Raw genomic sequence first — 19,938 nt, forward strand, 5'->3', positions numbered from 1 at the left:
TGTGTCTTCCGCTGTGAGCTGCGACGCGGCCCTCACGCACCACCACCGCGGCCAGGCGTGTGGGGGGCCCGGCGGCGCTTCCAAGGGCGGCAGGAGTTTCAAGTATGTCCTGCACTGCCGCCACAACCACGATCATGATCCTGAGCAGTACCTGACGCCGACGCAGAGGGCGGCACGCAGGATCCGGGAACTGAAGGTAAGTTTAAGGTTCATATTCTTAAATTCCTTATTCTCTCACCTCGACGATTTTCAAAGGCCAGTGATATGATTAGACGAGTTCTCAAGAGTATTTCTTCCGTTGATAATATATAAATCTTGTTAATCCGTCGCTAGAACCGTAAAAAACACCCTTAAAAACCGGGGTCACTTCAACGCAATCATTTTGAATGTAGTGGTGGTGCGGCGCAGAAATGTTTAGTGTATGCTCCAAAGGCTCATATTCTTAAACGCTTTGTTTCTAGGGCTAGAAAGGTGATAAGTCGTTTTCGTGGGTGTCTCCTCGTTCCTCATATGTTGAGTCCTTGTCAATCTATCCCTGGTATCATGAAAACACCCTTGAAAACACTTACAGTTTCCACTAAGGCTTGTTTAAACTATTACGTAAAGGTCCACTATTTCGAAATATGGTCCGAAGCATTGATAAGAAATACATATAACGAGCTTTGTAAGGCTAACCCTTTGACTTCTACGAGTATGACTTAAGAGTACGAGTATGTTGCACAAGATTAGAGCATAATTTCGAAAGATCACTCGTAGCAAAGGGAAGAATCGGGTAATTCAAGCCATTCAGTATCTGTAGTTCTATTTGTACCCCGAAGGATCGTCTGTGGTTATTGAAGTAACAAGAACCATACTGTCATTAACAATAAAAAGGTTAAAGATTGATTAAGTTTAAGGCAACTCAACGATGGAGTATAAAGGCGCTGCACACAAAATAATATATAGAAATAAGTAAAAAGTAAAAAAAAAGTAAAAAGATGAATAATAAATGACGTAATTGAATAAGTAAATAGGTAAATAAATAGATATATAAATAAGATAGAAATCAGTCAATCAGTAAATAAGTAAATAAATGAGATAGATAAATAAAAGAGGTAAAACGAGAGTCGAACAAACGCAAGACCTATAGAATTGTACGAGTACTAAAGTAAACAATGAAAGTTTTAAGGGCGTAAATAAAAGTGTATATATATATATATATATATATATATATATATATATATATATATATATATATATATATATATATATATATATATATATGTATATATGTATATATATATATATATATATATATATATATATATATATATATATATATATATATATATATATATATATATATATATATATATATATATATATATATATATATATATATATATATATATATATATATATATATATATATATATATATATATATATATATACATATATATATATATACATACATACATATATATACATACATATATATATACATACATATATATATACATACATATATATATATATATATATATATATATATATATATATATATATATATATATATATATATATATATATATATATATATATATATATAAAAGAAACGTAAGGGAATATTCGAGTGAGCGTATGATTTAAATAAGAAAAGTGGGAAAAAAAATGCAAAAAATTAAAAAGGATCTCAATGGAGTTTAATGAGAGCGTAATGAGATCAGAGAGATGGAAAAGATAATCAAAATTGAGGAGGCAAAGGAATTATTCACGGTACGAAAAAAAAAAAAATCCAAAAGGTAAAAAAGGCGGCGAGAGTTAAAGAAAAGGTGAAATTGTTTTAAGAGAAGAATTGTTTGTGAGAGGAGACGAAAAGCGTAGAGGGATGACGGAGATAAAAAAAGATGATGGAAAATGCAAATGCCATAAAGTATAAAGCGACAGAGCAAAGAAATGATGGAATTCGTTTAAAGTGGAAAGGAGAAACGTGACAGATAGAAGGAAAATTCTATTAAAAAAACATGGAATAGTAAAACAAACATGGAAAGAAAAAAAAACATTTAAAGATAGATGTATAAATAAGTAAATATGAATAACGTGAGGAAAAAATGACAACAGAAATGAAATAGAAATGTGTGGAAGTAATATTAGTCTAAAAATTACGAGTAAAAGAGAGAGAGAGAGAGAGAGAGAGAGAGAGAGAGAGAGAGAGAGAGAGAGAGAGAGAGAGAGAGAGAGAGAGAGAGAGAGAGAGAGTTGTGCACATGATGCGGTCTGCTCATGACAGGTGTTGAGAGAGAGAGAGAGAGAGAGAGAGAGAGAGAGAGAGAGAGAGAGAGAGAGAGAGAGAGAGAGAGAGAGAGAGAGAGAGAGGGTGGAGACGGTTTAGTGGTTGGAGAGAGAGAGAGAGAGAGAGAGAGAGAGAGAGAGAGAGAGAGAGAGAGAGAGAGAGAGAGAGAGAGAGAGAGATCGTGGTGTAAGAAAATATTGCTACCAGGTGACAGGGAAACATGTGAACAATGAGGAGGAGGAGGAGGAGGAGGAGGAGGAGGAGGAGGAGGAGGAGACGACGACGACGACGTACGAAAGAGGGGGCGATATCAGCGGAGACGCAGAAAGGTGGAGGAGGGAAGAATGCCAGGAGGAGGAGGAGGAGGAGGAGGAGGAGGGGTAGGAATGTGGAGTGAGTGAAAGGCAGATGGTGACAACATTTTACTACTAATTGATGGACACACACAGCAATAACTAAGCCGTTTAAACATGACGCCACCTAACCTGCACTTCGCTTCCTCCTCTCCAACCACGATGAAACAAACTGGAGTGGAGGGGACACACACTTGCTTGGCATACTGAATCCTTGAACAGTAATGGTCTTAGTCTTGAGCATAATTTCAATACACAGATTTGATAAGTAAATGTGGTTCCCACGGCTATTTACGATTTATATTCTATAGTTTATTTTTTTTATTTCATTTTTTCTTTTTTTTTTACATGTGACTGTGTGACAAAGAGCACAAGGAAGAAAAGTTTGCTTCACTGCAGCCCCACGAAAAATCTTTTAGAAAATAGTTCCAAGTGGATTGGCAAATTTAGTTTCGCAGATGTCTTGGCATTCATCGCTTGAAATAGTTCATAGAAAGGCAGAAAATAGAGACAAGCAGAGTTCCAGAGTTTACAAGTGAAAGATATGAGCGTTAAGATACTGCCTAACTCTTGCTTAGGTGAGATAGACCAGAATAGGGGCGAGAATAAGTAGGAAGTTTAGTCCTTTTACGAGTGTTCATATTAAGCACCACAAGCATTATCAAAAGATATTCAACAATCATTTAAGTTTATCAATTATCTTGCCAGGTCTGGAAACCCGTGTCCCCTCGACCTACCCCCTTTAGTTTCCTTTTACGACATTTGGAAAAATGTGGAGACAAGTACTTCACTACGCCGGGGCTCGGGACTGCTGTATCGTTAACCATTTAGGCTAGCTTCACCACAGGGAGAACAGATCACAGTTTGAGGGTGTGACGAGAGTTTGTCAGGTAGAGGAAGAAAGGCGTACCCGGGCAACCATAGCACGTCTGTGATTACAAAAGAAAGAAACATGGAAAAAGTAGAGCCATCCAGTTTTTGTGAGTCAGGCTTCCGATGGCTCAAGGACACGTAGCCGTGCGTTGCGACATGCATGTACACACACACACACACACACACACACACACACACACACACACACACACACACACACACACACACACACACACACACACACACACACACACACACACACACACACATCTCATCACAGCTCAGCACATTATACATCAGCATCACACATCACCGCGTCGCTGCACTTAACACCATAACACAGTGAGGGGGTGTAACACCAACGTTGCACTAAAACACATCATCCAGTAAGTAAATTAACACGAAAAAGAATGACACTTTTTATGAATTATACCAAGAGGAGCTCTAAAATGGATAATTCGATTAGAATTTTTTAATATGCGACGTATTAAGGAAGCTACTAAGCAATTAAGTGGACTTCATATATATATATATATATATATATATATATATATATATATATATATATATATATATATATATATATATATATATATATATATCATTTCGTAGTCTATCTAAATTTCACACAAAAAATATATATATATACAAGTATATCATTTCGTAGTCTATCTAAATTTCACACAAAAAATATATATATATAAACAGTTACGTATGCATGTCTACCTAGGATAGTGAAGTAAGTATAAGAAATAGATACGTATACACAAAAAAGTCGCAAACACACAAATATAGAAATAACACATGAAAAAAGATGGAAAGTAAAAAAAAAATAAATAAAATAAAATAAGCCTAAATAACGCAGATACACAATGATGAAGGTGGCAGCGGCATAACAGACACTTCCTCACGGCAGGTAACAAGCGACATTCACGCCCTATGTTTATCCTTGCCAACCACCACCACCACCACCACCACCACCACCACAATCACTGCTGTTTTCGCACACCGCCGCCACTTACGTAAAGGCGACACGTAACACTAGCACCTCTGGCCCTCTGGAGTCTAGAGGTACACACGTGTCACTACAGTCTGGCACGCCCCTCCCATTATACACTCTACACTGTAACTTTTCACTCCCCTGGTGGCACAGTGTCAAGGCGGGTCGCTGAGAATTGTAGCATGTATATATATATATAGCGGTGTCACTAAACTAATAGATTATGCGTGTATTGGCAACGATACATGGAAAGGTTCAGGTGTTTATATATTTATTACTTGTTTTTTGTCTCTCCTTTATATTTAAAGTTGTGTGTGTGTGTGTGTGTGTGTGTGTGAAAATTCGCAGGTGATCGTTTTTTTTTTTTTTTTAACTTTGTATATATTTTTTTTTCTTACTAACCTTATACTTAGCATGGTGCCTCTCAGACCGTTACATATAATTTTGTTTATTTGCTTTTGTTGCTGTCTTTGTGTGTGTGTGTGTGTGTGTGTGTGTGTGTGTGTGTGTGAAAATTGGCAGTTAATGGGGGTTTTCTTATTCCTTCTCCCTTTACAGTGTTACGGTGTGATAGTGTTAGTGATACACGAAATAGTTCAGACTTGTATGCATATCTATTGCAGGGCTAATTCCCCTTTTATTTTCCCCTATATTTGCGTGAAAATTAAAAACCAGTACGCATCTTTCACGTCTTTTTGTGGTGTCGCTGAATTCCTACTTTACATGCATTGGCAGTCATACGTGAAATACCTCAGGCGATGATATAAGCCAAATTTACTCCCTTTTTACTCTTCCTGGCGGACACTACATTTTCTTTCTTTTGCGGCGTCACTACGTACACTCACTTTGCATGTGCAAGCAGCGGTACATAAAAAAGCTTAGATTATCCTTTAATTTCTTTTTTTTTTTCTTTTTTTGTGTGTGTGTTTGTGTGTGTGTAATTGCGAGAATATAATGTGTTTCTCCATTTCTTTTCATTTCCTTTTGTTTTTGCAATGTAAGCATGTTTCATACTCTACGACTTGAATCGGTGTATTTAGTTTCCATGAGTCACGTATGTTTATCTAGCGTGTTATAGTGATATCCTATACGGCCATCTGTATTACAAAGGCCGTTAGGTATATATGCCTGTCTATTTGTCTGTTTCACATTTTCATAAGAGTGAGATAGAAATTATGGATAAAACTTAATATCTTTCGACGCGTAGTGATAGAAATGTATACGTAAAATCAATATAGAGTTTTAATTCATTGATTTTAGCTTCGATTAAATCACTACCATTGCTACTAAAGAAAGAGGTAAAAGAAATAAGGAAAGTATGCCTAATGATAGCAAGAAACGTGAATATAGGATAACATTTCGTTACCCTAACCATCACTATTTAAACTGAAGATGCTACGAATGAGCATGAAATTCGGTAGAGCATAACTACTGTCTTCATTTTACCGTCGGTGGAATCACTGTTTAATGTGCAATATTTCCCCACAGACGTACCAAAAGTTTATTCCTCTTCCTCCTCCTCCTCCTCCTGCTGCTTCTGCTTCTGCTCCCCACGTTTGTGTGAAGCGGGAGAACAAGTTGGCGGAATTTCTTTATGGGATTTCTTTTCGTTGTGTGTGTGCGCGTAAAGTCAGTCTATATATCTTCTGTGTATATCAGTTTTGTTGGCTTGCGGTGAACGGCCTCTTTGTGAGATCCTGAAATACGAGTACCAGCTATACACCATTCCAAGCTACGTACAGATTTTTTCGTTGTTCTTTTCATGTGTGTATGTGTGTGTGTGTGTGTGTGTGGGGGGGAGCTATATATATATACCTGCGAACCTTTTACCTGCAGGAACTGAATACTACACAGAGCTGCTATTTTAAGTTCGACTTTGATTGAGAGATGAGAATATCACTAAGAGATTCCAGGGATTCGCCTTTTTTTTTTCGCATTGGTTAACTGTTACTGCTGCTGCGCCTCTTCGTGTTGTGTTTGAGTGGAATGAGCAAAGAGTGTTATAGGAGTGTATTGTTTATTTCAGTTGTCATGCTGTTTTTGATACGGGTTTTGAAAGGGTGATGGTTAAATGATAATAGCAGCAACAACAACAATAGCAACAACAACAACAACAACAACAACAACAACAACAACAACAACACTTAATTCATTTTATTACAGTACTACTACTACTACTACTACTACTACTACTACTACTACTACTACTACTACTACTACTACTACTACTACTACTACTACTACTACTACTGCATATCTTGACCTCCATCACCACTACCTTGACCTCCACCACGACCACCACCATCACCACAACCACCACAGCAACAACTACCGCAACATTTCTATTCTTGAGGGGAAAAGTTTGGATGGCTCATACCAGATAAAGTCAAGCCTCCAGCTGGTTTTACTTTCCGCTTCGCCTCAATGTTTGGAGAACTTTTGATTGCAAGCGATTCTGAGCTCCAACTGCAGACACACACACACACACACACACACACACACACACACACACACACACACACACACACACACACACACACACACACACACACACACACACACACACACACACACACACACACACACACACACACACACACACACACACACACACACACACACACACACACACACACACACACACACACACACACACACACACACACACACACACACACACACACACACACACACACACACACACACACACACACACACACACACACACACACACACACACACACACACACACACACACACACACACACACACACACACACACACACACACACACACACACACACACACACACACACACACACACACACACACACACACACACACACACACACACACACACACACACACACACACACACACACACACACACACACACACACACACACACACACACACACACACACACACACACACACACACACACACACACACACACACACACACACACACACACACACACACACACACACACACACACACACACACACACACACACACACACACACACACACACACACACACACACACACACACACACACACACACACACACACACACACACACACACACACACACACACACACACACACACACACACACACACACACACACACACACACACACACACACACACACACACACACACACACACACACACACACACACACACACACACACACACACACACACACACACACACACACACACACACACACACACACACACACACACACACACACACACACACACACACACACACACACACACACACACACACACACACACACACACACACACACACACACACACACACACACACACACACACACACACACACACACACACACACACACACACACACACACACACACACACACACACACACACACACACACACACACACACACACACACACACACACACACACACACACACACACACACACACACACACACACACACACACACACACACACACACACACACACACACACACACACACACACACACACACACACACACACACACACACACACACACACACACACACACACACACACACACACACACACACACACACACACACACACACACACACACACACACACACACACACACACACACACACACACACACACACACACACACACACACACACACACACACACACACACACACACACACACACACACACACACACACACACACACACACACACACACACACACACACACACACACACACACACACACACACACACACACACACACACACACACACACAGAAATTAAGAAATATTGGGCAAGCTCCGAACAAAGAAGAATCGAATAACTCCACGTATTTGTGTGTGTGAGAGAGAGAGAGAGAGAGAGAGAGAGAGAGAGAGAGAGAGAGAGAGAGAGAGAGAGAGAGAGAGAGAGAGAGAGAGAGAGAGAGAGAGAGAGAGAGAGAGAGAGAGAGAGAGAGAGAGAGAGAGAGAGAGAGAGAGAGAGAGAGAGAGAGCTAATGAACGCCCATGGGAGGGAGGGAGGGAAGGAAAGAGCGAGATGGAGGAGGAGAAGAATTTGGATTTTGTTGGATTTTACAGAAAGAACGAAAAGAAGAGACACCACTGACATATATTGTTACAAGAGTACTCGTATTTGTTGAGCTGCTAACTACATACATGCATACATACATACATAGATAGACAGACAGACAGACAGACAACTACATAGAGCAGAGGAGAAGGAAGGAAAGTTTTGGGAAAGAGGAGGAAGAGAAAGAGGAGGAGGAGGAGGAGGAGGAGGGCTGGAGGTTGTTAGTGCATGAAGTGTGAGGTAAAGAATTTCAGCTGAAGTTATGAGAGCGTGCAGGGGAAGTTGCGAGAAGAGAGAGAGAGAGAGAGAGAGAGAGAGAGAGAGAGAGAGAGAGAGAGAGAGAGAGAGAGAGAGAGAGAGAGAGAGAGAATGTTAGTCTTCCCTAAGCTTCAGTTCAAGGTCGACTGTACGTATATAGATTATTTTCTTAAGCCGATTTCAGCACCAATACCGTAGGGGGAGAGAGAGAGAGAGAGAGAGCGAGAGAGAGAGAGAGAGAGAGAGAGAGAGAGAGAGAGAGAGAGAGAGAGAGAGAGAGAGAGAGAGAGAGAGAGAGAGAGTGAGTTTATCTTATGATTGCATTATTGGTTCCATTTATCACGAACTTTCGTCAGCTATTAATCAGTGTCACCATTCCGGTTTTGTTTCCCTAGTGATCAGTAAAAGGCATTACTTTGTATGTTATTTTATGGTTTTGTCGTAGTGAAAGTGAAAAGAAAAGTGGAAAATGTGGAGTAGTGTTTTAATATAATGCGCTTTGCTATTTTTGCTACTACTACTACTACTACTACTACTACTACTACTACTACTACTACTGCTACTACTACTACTACTACAACTACTACTACTACTACTATGACGACGACGACGACTTAAGTTTCTTCTTTTCTGTTCTGTTACTACGATTGCTGTTACAACTACTATTACTACTACTGTTCCTAATGCCACCACCACCACCACCACCACCACCACCACCACCACTTTCACTATCACCTCACGCATCAGGAAATGTTGTTCTGCGTTCATACTGAATCTTTAATTTCATTGTTCCTTCAGTGGCTTTTAAATTTCATTAGCTCGATCTTGCTTTGTTAATGATGTTCCAGGAGTCACGTTGAACTCTTACTATCTTAAAGGTTATAGCTTTATTTAGGATGCTCGTCTCTCTCTCTCTCTCTCTCTCTCTCTCTCTCTCTCTCTCTCTCTCTCTCTCTCTCTCTCTCTCTCTCTCTCTCTCTCTCTCTCTCTCTCTCTCTCTCTCTCTCTCTCTCTCTCTGTAAAACGAGACACGTATATCTCTCTTCAAAATTTTAATACCAACTCCTCGCTGCACACGCCTTTCCTATTTCATTCTCGCAAATCCAAATCCTCTCTAACACAGAACCTTTCCCTCGCAATCTACGCCTTCTCCGGAAACCATTGCTGTTTTAGCGTGGGTCTCTCTATTTCGTATCTTATTATTTAAACTATTCTTGTAGGCGACGCTTTAATATTGTTGCTGCATCGCCTGTCTGTGAGTCTGTCAGTCACTCATTTAGCTTTCCTTCCCCATTACCATCTTCTATCTCTTCCTCTTCCCACACAACTTAACCACATTCTATTTCATTCCTATTTCTTCCTACCTTATCCAGCCAAAGCTTCACGTTATTTCCATTCTCCAACATCGCCAAACTATCGCCATTGTATTCCATCTCATCCCATTCCAGTCCCTTCTTACTCTTTGGTTATTTAATTTCCTATTATTGTAACCATTCATGTAAATATGTCACGCCAGACCTTGTTGCTGTAGTGCCTGTCTGTCGACCAGTCAATCAACCAGTCAATCAATCAACCAGTTTTCCTTTCCCATTACTATCCTCCACCTCTTCCTCATTCCACACGACACAACCGCATTCCATTCCATCCCTATTCCTTCTCACCTTATCCAACCAACGCTTCATGTCATTTCCTTTCTTCAACATTGCCAAACTATCGCCATTGTATTCTATCTCATCCCATTCCAGCTACTTCCTACTCTATCCAATCAACTCCGTGTTCTCGCCTTGGACTTACCAAACTCTCTTTCTTCCGCAGTCCCAGTTGTCAGAGGCGCGGCGGGAAGTGCAGCAGAGAGACACAGAAATCGCTCGACTCACACGAGAACTTGTCGAACTAAGGCTGCTGAAGGCACGGAATCCACATTGGGAGGACGAGGAAGATGAGGCGGAAGGCGAAGATGGAAGAAGAGAAGATAAGGTGAGAGAGAGAGAGAGAGAGAGAGAGAGAGAGAGAGAGAGAGAGAGAGAGAGAGAGAGAGAGAGAGAGAGAGAGAGGAGGCGAAGTGGAAAGGGACGCAAATGAGAAGAAAGAGGAAGGGAAAAAATAGATAAAAAAAATAAAAACTAAGAGCGAGACCGAGACAGAAGAAAAATGAGTAAGTGAAGGGGAAACGAGAGAGAGAGAGAGAGAGAGAGAGAGAGAGAGAGAGAGAGAGAGAGAGAGAGAGAGAGAGAGAGAGAGAGAGAGAGAGAGAGAGAGAGAGAGAAAGTATTTATATAAACTCAAAATACCTCATTTTTCACTCCTCCACACACCCTCCCTTACTCCCTTCCACCTTCCCTTCACGCTCCCTCCCTTTCTCCTTTCCCCTTGCTCTCACACGTTCCCTCCCTTTCCCTCAGGTTGACGGCAAAAATGAAGGCGTGGTGGTACCCCCGCCGGCCTCCCGCACCCACGCTGATGGCAACGCCCGCGCCACGTCCAAGACCTCCTCCACGCCCTCAGAGGGGAGCGAGCCGGAGCTGAGGAGACTGATGGAGAACGTGAGCTCCGGTGAGTGAGGCGCTGCGAGACTAACATACTGTACCTTTCTGAGGACTGCTTAAGCCATACCAGCTGCGAGATGATTTGCTAGAAAGGATGCGTGAAAGTCTTAATAATTCGGAAGTTTTTTTTGCTTTAAACTTCATCTGTCTAGAAGAGAATAGATAGATAAAGAAGCATAAATAGATAGGCCTATACTAAACCGATGAGTACTGGAAAGGAAGCGTGAAAAATCGTAGTGCATAATTCGGGAGTTCTTTGTTTTTAAATTTTGTCTGCCTAAAAGGGAACAGATAGATAGAGCTATATGAAAACAATAATAAGACTTGCTACAGAATTCCCATGAAAATCTGTCATTATGAAGTGAAGTTTGTTATTTTAACCTCATCCATCTAAAAAAAAATAAAAAAATAGATTTGGAGTTTGTTAGTAGATAGATACAAATAGGTAGATGAATATGTATAAATAGAAAGGAGGATAGATATACATAGACTGATAAGTATATCGATGTATTAGTAGCTCGTAGATAAAATAGAAACGGGGACAGACATACATACAATATAAATGGGCATGTTGGTAGATAGATAAATGGATACATATATATGTTGATTGATACATGTATGTGAATGCTAAGAACAACAAAAACAGAGAGAGAGAGAGAGAGAGAGAGAGAGAGAGAGAGAGAGAGAGAGAGAGAGAGAGAGAGAGAGAGAGAGAGAGAGAGCAGGAATAGACTTGATGATCAGCAGAGGATTTCACTGTTCACATCTCCCGCCATAATTTCCCGATTCTCTCATAATTCTCTTCCCCCTTCTCATTATCGCACGTTATCCCGCTCCCCTCTCCTCCCCTCTTCTCTATCCCCTCTTCTCTCCCCTCGCCCTCCTCTCTGCCTGACTCAATCTCCCCCTGGCTCTCTCATTATTTATTTTTCTCTCGTCTAATTCTTGTTCCTCCCTCCATTCCTCTTCTTCCTGCCATTCTTTCTTGCCTTCCTACTCTCACTCCACCTCTCATTCATTACTAACCCACATTCTCTCTCTCTCTCTCTCTCTCTCTCTCTCTCTCTCTCTCTCTCTCTCTCTCTCTCTCTCTCTCTCTCTCTCTCTCTCTCTCTCTCTCTCTCTCTCTCTCTCTCTCTCTCTCTGCCATTACTTCCTTCCGGACTTCGAGTTTCAACCAGTGGATAGATAGATAGATAAGCAGTGAAGATAGATGGTTGATAGACACACAGGTACATAAAGAATGAAGGTAGGCAATTCTCTCTCTCTCTCTCTCTCTCTCTCTCTCTCTCTCTCTCTCTCTCTCTCTCTCTCTCTCTCTCTCTCTCTCTCTCTCTCTCTCTCTCTCATATAATATGATTTAATAGCAAATGCCAGTCTTAATGGCTGCCTGGGTTTCATCTCATCACACACATGAAAAATGCAGCAGACCAAGGATTTAATATGAATTTTTAAAAAGCATGAGTTGGAGCTTATTTCCACCCTGCTATCATAAAGTTTAAAGAAAATGGCTGTAATTTCCTCTCTCTTCTTCTCTTCCATTCAAGAAAATGTCTATTTTTCTCTCACTTCTTTTCATCTTTCTTCTCTTCCATTGTTTGTTACCTCAGTGTCATTTTCTCGGCTTTCTTTCTATATTTCCTCTATCTCTTCTTCATATCTTTTTCTTGTTTTCTCTATATCTCTTATTTCTCTTCTTTCTGGGCTGTCTTATTGATCATTCCTCTGTGTGTTCACCTGTCCCTCCTCACCTGTTTTTTCCTTCACCCTTATGTTATCCTTCTTCCACTTTGTACCACCCTATTCTTTAACTTTCTCTTGTTCCTTCTCTTACATATGTTTTTTTCTTCTTCCGCACTGGTCACCACATTCTTCATTTTTCTTTTTTCCCCCATCCAGTGTTTGTATGTGCAGTGATTTTGTCTCCTCCTCTTCCTTCTTGTGTCTTATTGAATTCTTTCTCTACATAATGTTCTTTCTCCTCAGTACATATGATTCTTCTATTTTCTATATCTTCACCTTTTCTTCTCACCTTCTATATCTATTCCTTTTCCTTGTTTCCTCTTATTCATTCTTTCAAATTTTCCATCTCTTCCTCCTTTCCTCTCATTCCATCCTCTTCTTCATCTGTCATTCTTGTGTAATGTTATCCTTTTCTTCCTATGTAATATGTTCTAATGTAATCTGTTATTTTTCTTCTTCCATGAACCACACTCCCCTTCCTTTCCTCATCCTCGAACCTCACTCCCCTTTTTCTCCTGGCCCTTCATTCCTCACACTCCACTTCTTTTCCTCCACCCTTCATTGTCCTTGTTTTCCTCCACCCTCATTTCATCATGTTTTCCTCCCATCAGGTGCTCCAGACTCCACCGTCCCACAGGAGCCTCCTACAGCATCCCCAGCTGGTGGCTCAGTGGCAGAGACAAGGGCAGACTCTGTTGACCTAACACGCTCCTCTCTGGCTGACTCGGGCCACTATGATGACCTGACCTCACCCAGCCTCTCCTCCAGGGTCAGTTATTAAAATTCACACACACACACACACACACACACACACACACACACACACACACACACACACACACACACACACACACGCACGCACGCACGCACGCACGCACGCACGCACGCACGCACGCACGCACGCACGCACGCACGCACGCACGCACGCACGCACACACACACACACACACACACACACACACACACACACACACACACACACACACACACACACACACACACACACACACACACACACACACACACACACACACACACACACACACACACACACACACTAGTATTATGTGTACGTTGGGTGCTATTGTTTTATTTGTATAGTTATAATTAGTTTTCCATTTTTTTCCAGTATTCTTTGTTTTCCTTTTGTCTTGGAAGAGAGAGAGAGAGAGAGAGAGAGAGAGAAAGAGAGAAAGAGAAAGAGAGAGAGAGAGAGAGAGACCTTTCTCCATTAGGAAAAAAAAATTATTTCTTGTTCCTCTGTTCGACTCTTGACCAGCAGGGGCACAGGAAACGCAGGTAACAGTGCAGGTGTTTATTCACAGAAGGTGTGAACAGAAGGCTGGAGGTAGGTGATCTCCCGGCGCCAGGCCGCGCACTTCCACTTAACACTTATGACTGAAGCCTAGCTCGTTCACTCATACACGTATTCATGCCTCACACAAGTCTCGCTCATTCACTCGTTCACACAACTAGCTAACAACCACACACCTCCCCCGAGACATAAGGAAGATTCCTTATCTTTGTTATGGCTACCGTAACACATGAAACAAAGTTACAATGATTGAAGTACAGAAAACACGGTACATATACACAAAACAAACACAGCGTACAATGAACACGTACGACTAATCGTAGGTGCTACGGTGCCACCGCACCTGCAGTCGTCTCGGCTCCCTACGCTGTCGGCTGCTTCGACGCTCTGGTTGCTCTCGGCCACGGTGTACCCCGTTACCCTGATGCTCCGGGCTGCCGGGATGGTGGTGTTCCTCGTGACCCTGATGCTGAAGCGCTGCACCGCCATGAGCGGTGTGCTGCTCGACAGGAAGGGGAGCAAGAGGTCTGTGTGGGCGTAGGTGTCTTCTATTACGCCACATCACGCGACCGCTGCCCATCTTGATGAGGTAGTCTCTCCTTCGCCCAACAGCCACGATGACACCCAGGCGATCCCAGAGGCCTGTCGTGTGATCTTGAACGTCGACGTGGCCACCGAGGTGCAGGAGAGGAAGAGTACGGGCGGACGCGTCGTGGCGAAGTTTCGCTTTCTTCCTCAGTCGCTCTGCCTTGGCGTCGCACTCATCAGCAGCGCGCTGCCACTGCTGAGCGTATGAGCGATGATGAGCCGGGACACAGGACCTCATAGGATGACCGAAGAGGACTTGTGCTGGTGATCGCCCTTCCGCCCTCGGAGTGTTGCGCAGTTCCAGCAACCCGCGAGCGAACGCATCCTCGTCCAGGTGTCCCTGCTGTGTGGTCGTGAGGATCAGCTTCTTCACGGACTTGACCGCTGCCTCGGCGTGACCATTGGAGCGTGGATAATGAGGTGAAGATACACGATGCTCCACCCCCCATCGAGCCAGGAAGCGCCGTACCGATGAAGAAGTGAACTGCGGTCCACCGTCAGTCCTCAGGAGAACAGGCACGCCCGTGTCGGCGAACACACCCCGAAGGACACGAACGAGCTGATCAGCCGATGCTGGACGTGAGCATGCAGACACGTGAGGCCACCCAGACAAGCGATCTACATACACGAGGTATGTACGGCCTGCTGCGTGGAAGTAGTCTGCAGAAACTGACTCAAACACCCTGCTGGGTGTGTCCGTGTCCTGCCAGAGAGGTTCGTTGGCTTGGCTTGGTAGGAGTGGACGGCATAGTGAGCATCCAGAAACGACGTTCTCAACGTCTCTGTCCATACCAGGCCAGTACACCGTTTGTCGGGCCCGTCGCTTGGTGCGCTCCATCCCCTGATGACTGTCATGGAGTCGCTCTAGTGTTTCTCGGCGGAGGCTGTGAGGAATAAGAAGCCTCGGCCCGTAAACCACCAGGTCGTCGTCTACGGCCAGCAGACTGCGCACCGGCCAGTACGTACGCAAGCGGTGATCGAGGTCGTGGCAATGATCAGGGAAGCCCTCGATGATGACGTTCTTGAGCAAGCAGTACTCCCCGTCTCTTGCTGCTGCGGCACGTACCATTTCCACAGTCTGATCCTGGAGTGGTGCTAAGCGGACGCCGTCCTCATTGGTGGCAGATAACGCTGAGATGACCGCTGAGTGGAGAGGGTCGAGGTCACCAGAAGTAGATAGAGGTGGCTGCGAGGCGGTCGGGTACTTGATGGAGCTGTTGCCGGTGCGCTGTTCTTCCCTGCGTAGCGGTCGGATTTGAGCCGGAAAATCTTCGGGGAGGATTCCGAGAGCGATGGAATCGTACCAGCTAAGCAGCGCCCCCTTCACCTCCTTCACCACGCTCACAACAGTCTCAGCTTCCCTGTCGCCCAGTTGCAAGTGCGACGAGAAAGTTCCTACACAGGTGAGGGGGTGATTACCGGCAGCATAAAGTCCATCACCATCAGCGGGCGCCAAGCTGGAGGGCGGGATTCCAAGGAGTGTTGCCGTGTCGAGGCCAATAACGGTCGTTTCGGCCCCAGAGTCAGGAGTCCACGTAATCTTGTCTCTTCCAGCGGGATGTGTGGCGGTAATGAGCACCTGGGGCGCAGGTCGTGCCGTCACCGTCTTTGTGTATACGCCTGATAAGAGCTGGTATACACTGGCACTGGCTCCCCGCCTCGGGCCTGCACCGCGATGAGGAGAGACAGTTGAGGAACTCCTCGAAGCTCCTCGTCGTTTCCTCACTGTCTGCTGACATACACTCGCAAAATGCCCTCTTTTCCCGCAGTTACGACACACTTTATCTATTGCCTGGCATCCCCTTTTGTCACTGCGACAATCTTTGCCACAACGATAACAGCCCGTGGGGCTTGAGCCCCCGAAACTGCCCTTCCTGTAGTTCGAGACAGCGTTCACACCATGGCTCGAAGAGTGAGAGCCGCCCCTTAGTACTGCACTACACTGGTTAGCGCTCTCTGATGCTCTGCAAATATCTATGGCGTTTTCAAGGGTGAGTTTCTTGTTTTCCAGCATGCGTTTCAGAGCCACTTCGTCTCGTGTCCCAACGACAATTCTGTCACGCAGCTGATGGTTTATGCACTGGTCGCAAAAGTCACAGAAATTGGCGATTTCCTTTACAGCACATAAAAAGTCGTCAAAACCTTCTTGCGTTTCTTGCACGCGGGAGTAGAAGTCTCTTCTATCCATGATGATGTTGCGCTGGCTTCGCAGGTACTCACACATTGCATCGAGGATGGTTCTTAACTCCGCGTCTCTCGGTAAGCTTATCCCGTAGCGAAGTGTACGGGTCCACTCGTCGTCTAGGACAGCAGCGAGTGCCGCCCTCTGCTCAGCCAGGGAGAGACAGTCTATCCTGGCGAGGGTTACGTATCCTTCAAACTTATGGCGCCACGTGTCGAACTCACGTAAAGATGCTGACGCCGTTAAGTGAGGAATGATGGTGGCGGACGTCGGGAACCTCGCGCCCTGGGTAGACGTGCTGCGGGCTGTGGTTTCGCCTTCATTGCTCGCCGTGGTGCGACTGGGAGCTTGTGTCCCCACTCTCTCCAGCAGCTGGGTTAAACGCTCCTCGCGAGCCTGACTCTGCTCCGACTGTCGCGCTAGCAGAGCCTGACTCTGCTCCGACTGTCGCGCTAGCAGGGCAGCCAGCGCCTCCAACTGCTTCTCCATTCTGCGCCGTACCCACTGCAGCCTTGTCCTGATCCTACTCACTGCGCCATGTTCGACTCTTGACCAGCAGGGGCACAGGAAACGCAGGTAACAGTGCAGGTGTTTATTCACAGAAGGTGTGAACAGAAGGCTGGAGGTAGGTGATCTCCCGGCGCCAGGCCGCGCACTTCCACTTAACACTTATGACTGAAGCCTAGCTCGTTCACTCATACACGTATTCATGCCTCACACAAGTCTCGCTCATTCACTCGTTCACACAACTAGCTAACAACCACACATCCTCTATTTTTTGTCAGAGAATTACATTTTCTGTTGCCAAATGTAATAGTCTTTGGGAGACAATAATGGCATGGTAATGAGGAAGGGAGAGAAAGAAATGAGGGGTTCGTATTTTCAGAGTTTTGTGAGAAGTAATTGAGGGGAGCAGGAGAGAGAGAGAGAGAGAGAGAGAGAGAGAGAGAGAGAGAGAGAAAGAGAAAGAGAAAGAGAGAGAGAGAGAGAGAGAGATCATAAGATTTTTTCCTGAGACCATGAATACTTTTCCTGGTAAGTTATGTTGCTTATTCATAGATATGGAGATACAGAACCATAGACTGTTTGACTTATTGCAAGATTTAATGTGTGTGTCTCAGAAAAACATTCAGCTCCAGTGTGGACTTGGGCATGGAGGGAAGCATGCAGTCAGGAGGCACAAGGTGTGTCAAGTGAGGGTGTAGTAGAACTTTGGAGGAGGGGATGATCATGTATGAGGAGAGAAAAGTGAATTAATTATGATTCTATTTATTTATTTTAATGACAGGTGAATAGAGTTGAAGTCCCCTCCCAATATATTAAAGAAAGCAATGTCTGAATAGCTGAGCCATGCTTCTCTGTTTCCTATACCCACTGGATCCTTTTATTAATGAAAAACCATTGTCTTAGGATTTGGTGATAAAATCAAGCAAAACTGAGATCCAGAAAACAAAATTACACACTAGAGAAAAGCATCCGTAATTTGCCAGAAAAGCAAGTGCATGTCTGAAAATAATTGAGCACATTTGTTAATATTACCAATTTTTCCTCAGGACCCACTGGAAACAAGCCGAGGGTCATTGCGAGGCCACCACACAGAGGAGGAAGAAGAGGTGGGGGCTGAGGAGGAGGAGAAGGATGACAGGGAGGGAGTGCTGCAGGAGGTGGTGGTGGAGGGCAGCAGTGGGGAGCCAGTGGATCCATGGGCGGCACTGGAGGAAGCAGAGGCACGCATCAGGGAGGAGTACCAGCGGCGAGAGGAGCTGCTGAAGAGAAACCACATGGAGGACTACAATGAGCTGAAAGAGAAGTACAATGACAGGGTGGAGGTGCTGCTGTCCAAGCTGAGTGATGCCAACCTCAAGTGAGTGTGTGGTACTTAGTGTGAGAGATGCTGCCTTTTGTGTTAGGGTGGGAAGTAGTATGAGTGGCTTGGGGCTGCAGTAAGGATATATGGTGTTTCTTCAGTTGTTTCAGGTTTATATGGATGACGTCTTTTTTTTGGGGTTTTATGTCTGATCTCCCTAACCTATCAGGGATAGGACAGCACCTCCTAACAGAGGACTTTGGTTGTAAGAAAAGTTTATGAGAGAGTTAAGTAGAGTTTTGAGTCTAGTGAATGTTAATGGCATAGAGTGGAGCCTGAATCAGCCACTCTCCTTTAAAGGGGGTCTTGGTATATTGATGAGTCTTCCTTTCATTATTATTGTTTTTGTTTCTTTTGCTACTTTCTGTAGTGCTTTTGTATAGCAAAGACAACCTGGGTGCAGATAGCTAGGACTCACACAGTAATGTGTTCTTTATCATTGAAGGGTAGTGTGAAAAGGTAAATTCGCATTGGTAGTTATGATACTTGAAGGTGTGTTAGACTGCTTGCCTTAGTATTGCTTTGATGGTGGAAGTATACACTGAGGAACTGACACTTAAGTAACTCTTCTCTGTATTGTTAAAGGGTAATATGGAGAGGCAGATTTTCTTTCCAGGTTGTGGAAATAAGTCTACGAAACTTGTGCTTCTACAGTAATAAAGTTAAAAGTTGCAGGTTTAGTAGTGGAAGTAAGCATTGATAAACTTGCAAAATAATAAAAAGGATAACTCACCTATTCCCTCTTTGTGAAAGATAATGTAAAGAAGCAGATTTTAATTCCAAGTTGTTAAAGAGAGGCGTTCTAGAACTTGCACAATATCTTGTATAACTGAATATTTC

The 19,938-nt window shown here is 43.7% G+C and overlaps 1 protein-coding gene across 1 annotated transcript in view; it reads left to right on the forward strand.

Moving 5' to 3' along the window:
• LOC135113796 (protein quick-to-court-like) overlaps nt 1-19,938 on the forward strand; it is a 50,992-nt gene that overhangs the window by 9,550 nt on the left and 21,504 nt on the right. Inside the window, exons 4-8 of the mRNA XM_064029413.1 lie at nt 1-196; nt 10,673-10,834; nt 11,260-11,410; nt 13,758-13,915; nt 18,785-19,095. The exon at nt 1-196 is cut by the window's left edge and continues 80 nt beyond it. Coding sequence (XP_063885483.1) covers nt 1-196; nt 10,673-10,834; nt 11,260-11,410; nt 13,758-13,915; nt 18,785-19,095 — 978 coding nt within the window. The remainder of the gene's footprint in view (nt 197-10,672; nt 10,835-11,259; nt 11,411-13,757; nt 13,916-18,784; nt 19,096-19,938) is intronic.

The sequence above is a fragment of the Scylla paramamosain genome, chromosome 2 (assembly GCF_035594125.1).
Source record: "Scylla paramamosain isolate STU-SP2022 chromosome 2, ASM3559412v1, whole genome shotgun sequence".
NCBI lineage: Eukaryota > Metazoa > Arthropoda > Malacostraca > Decapoda > Portunidae > Scylla > Scylla paramamosain.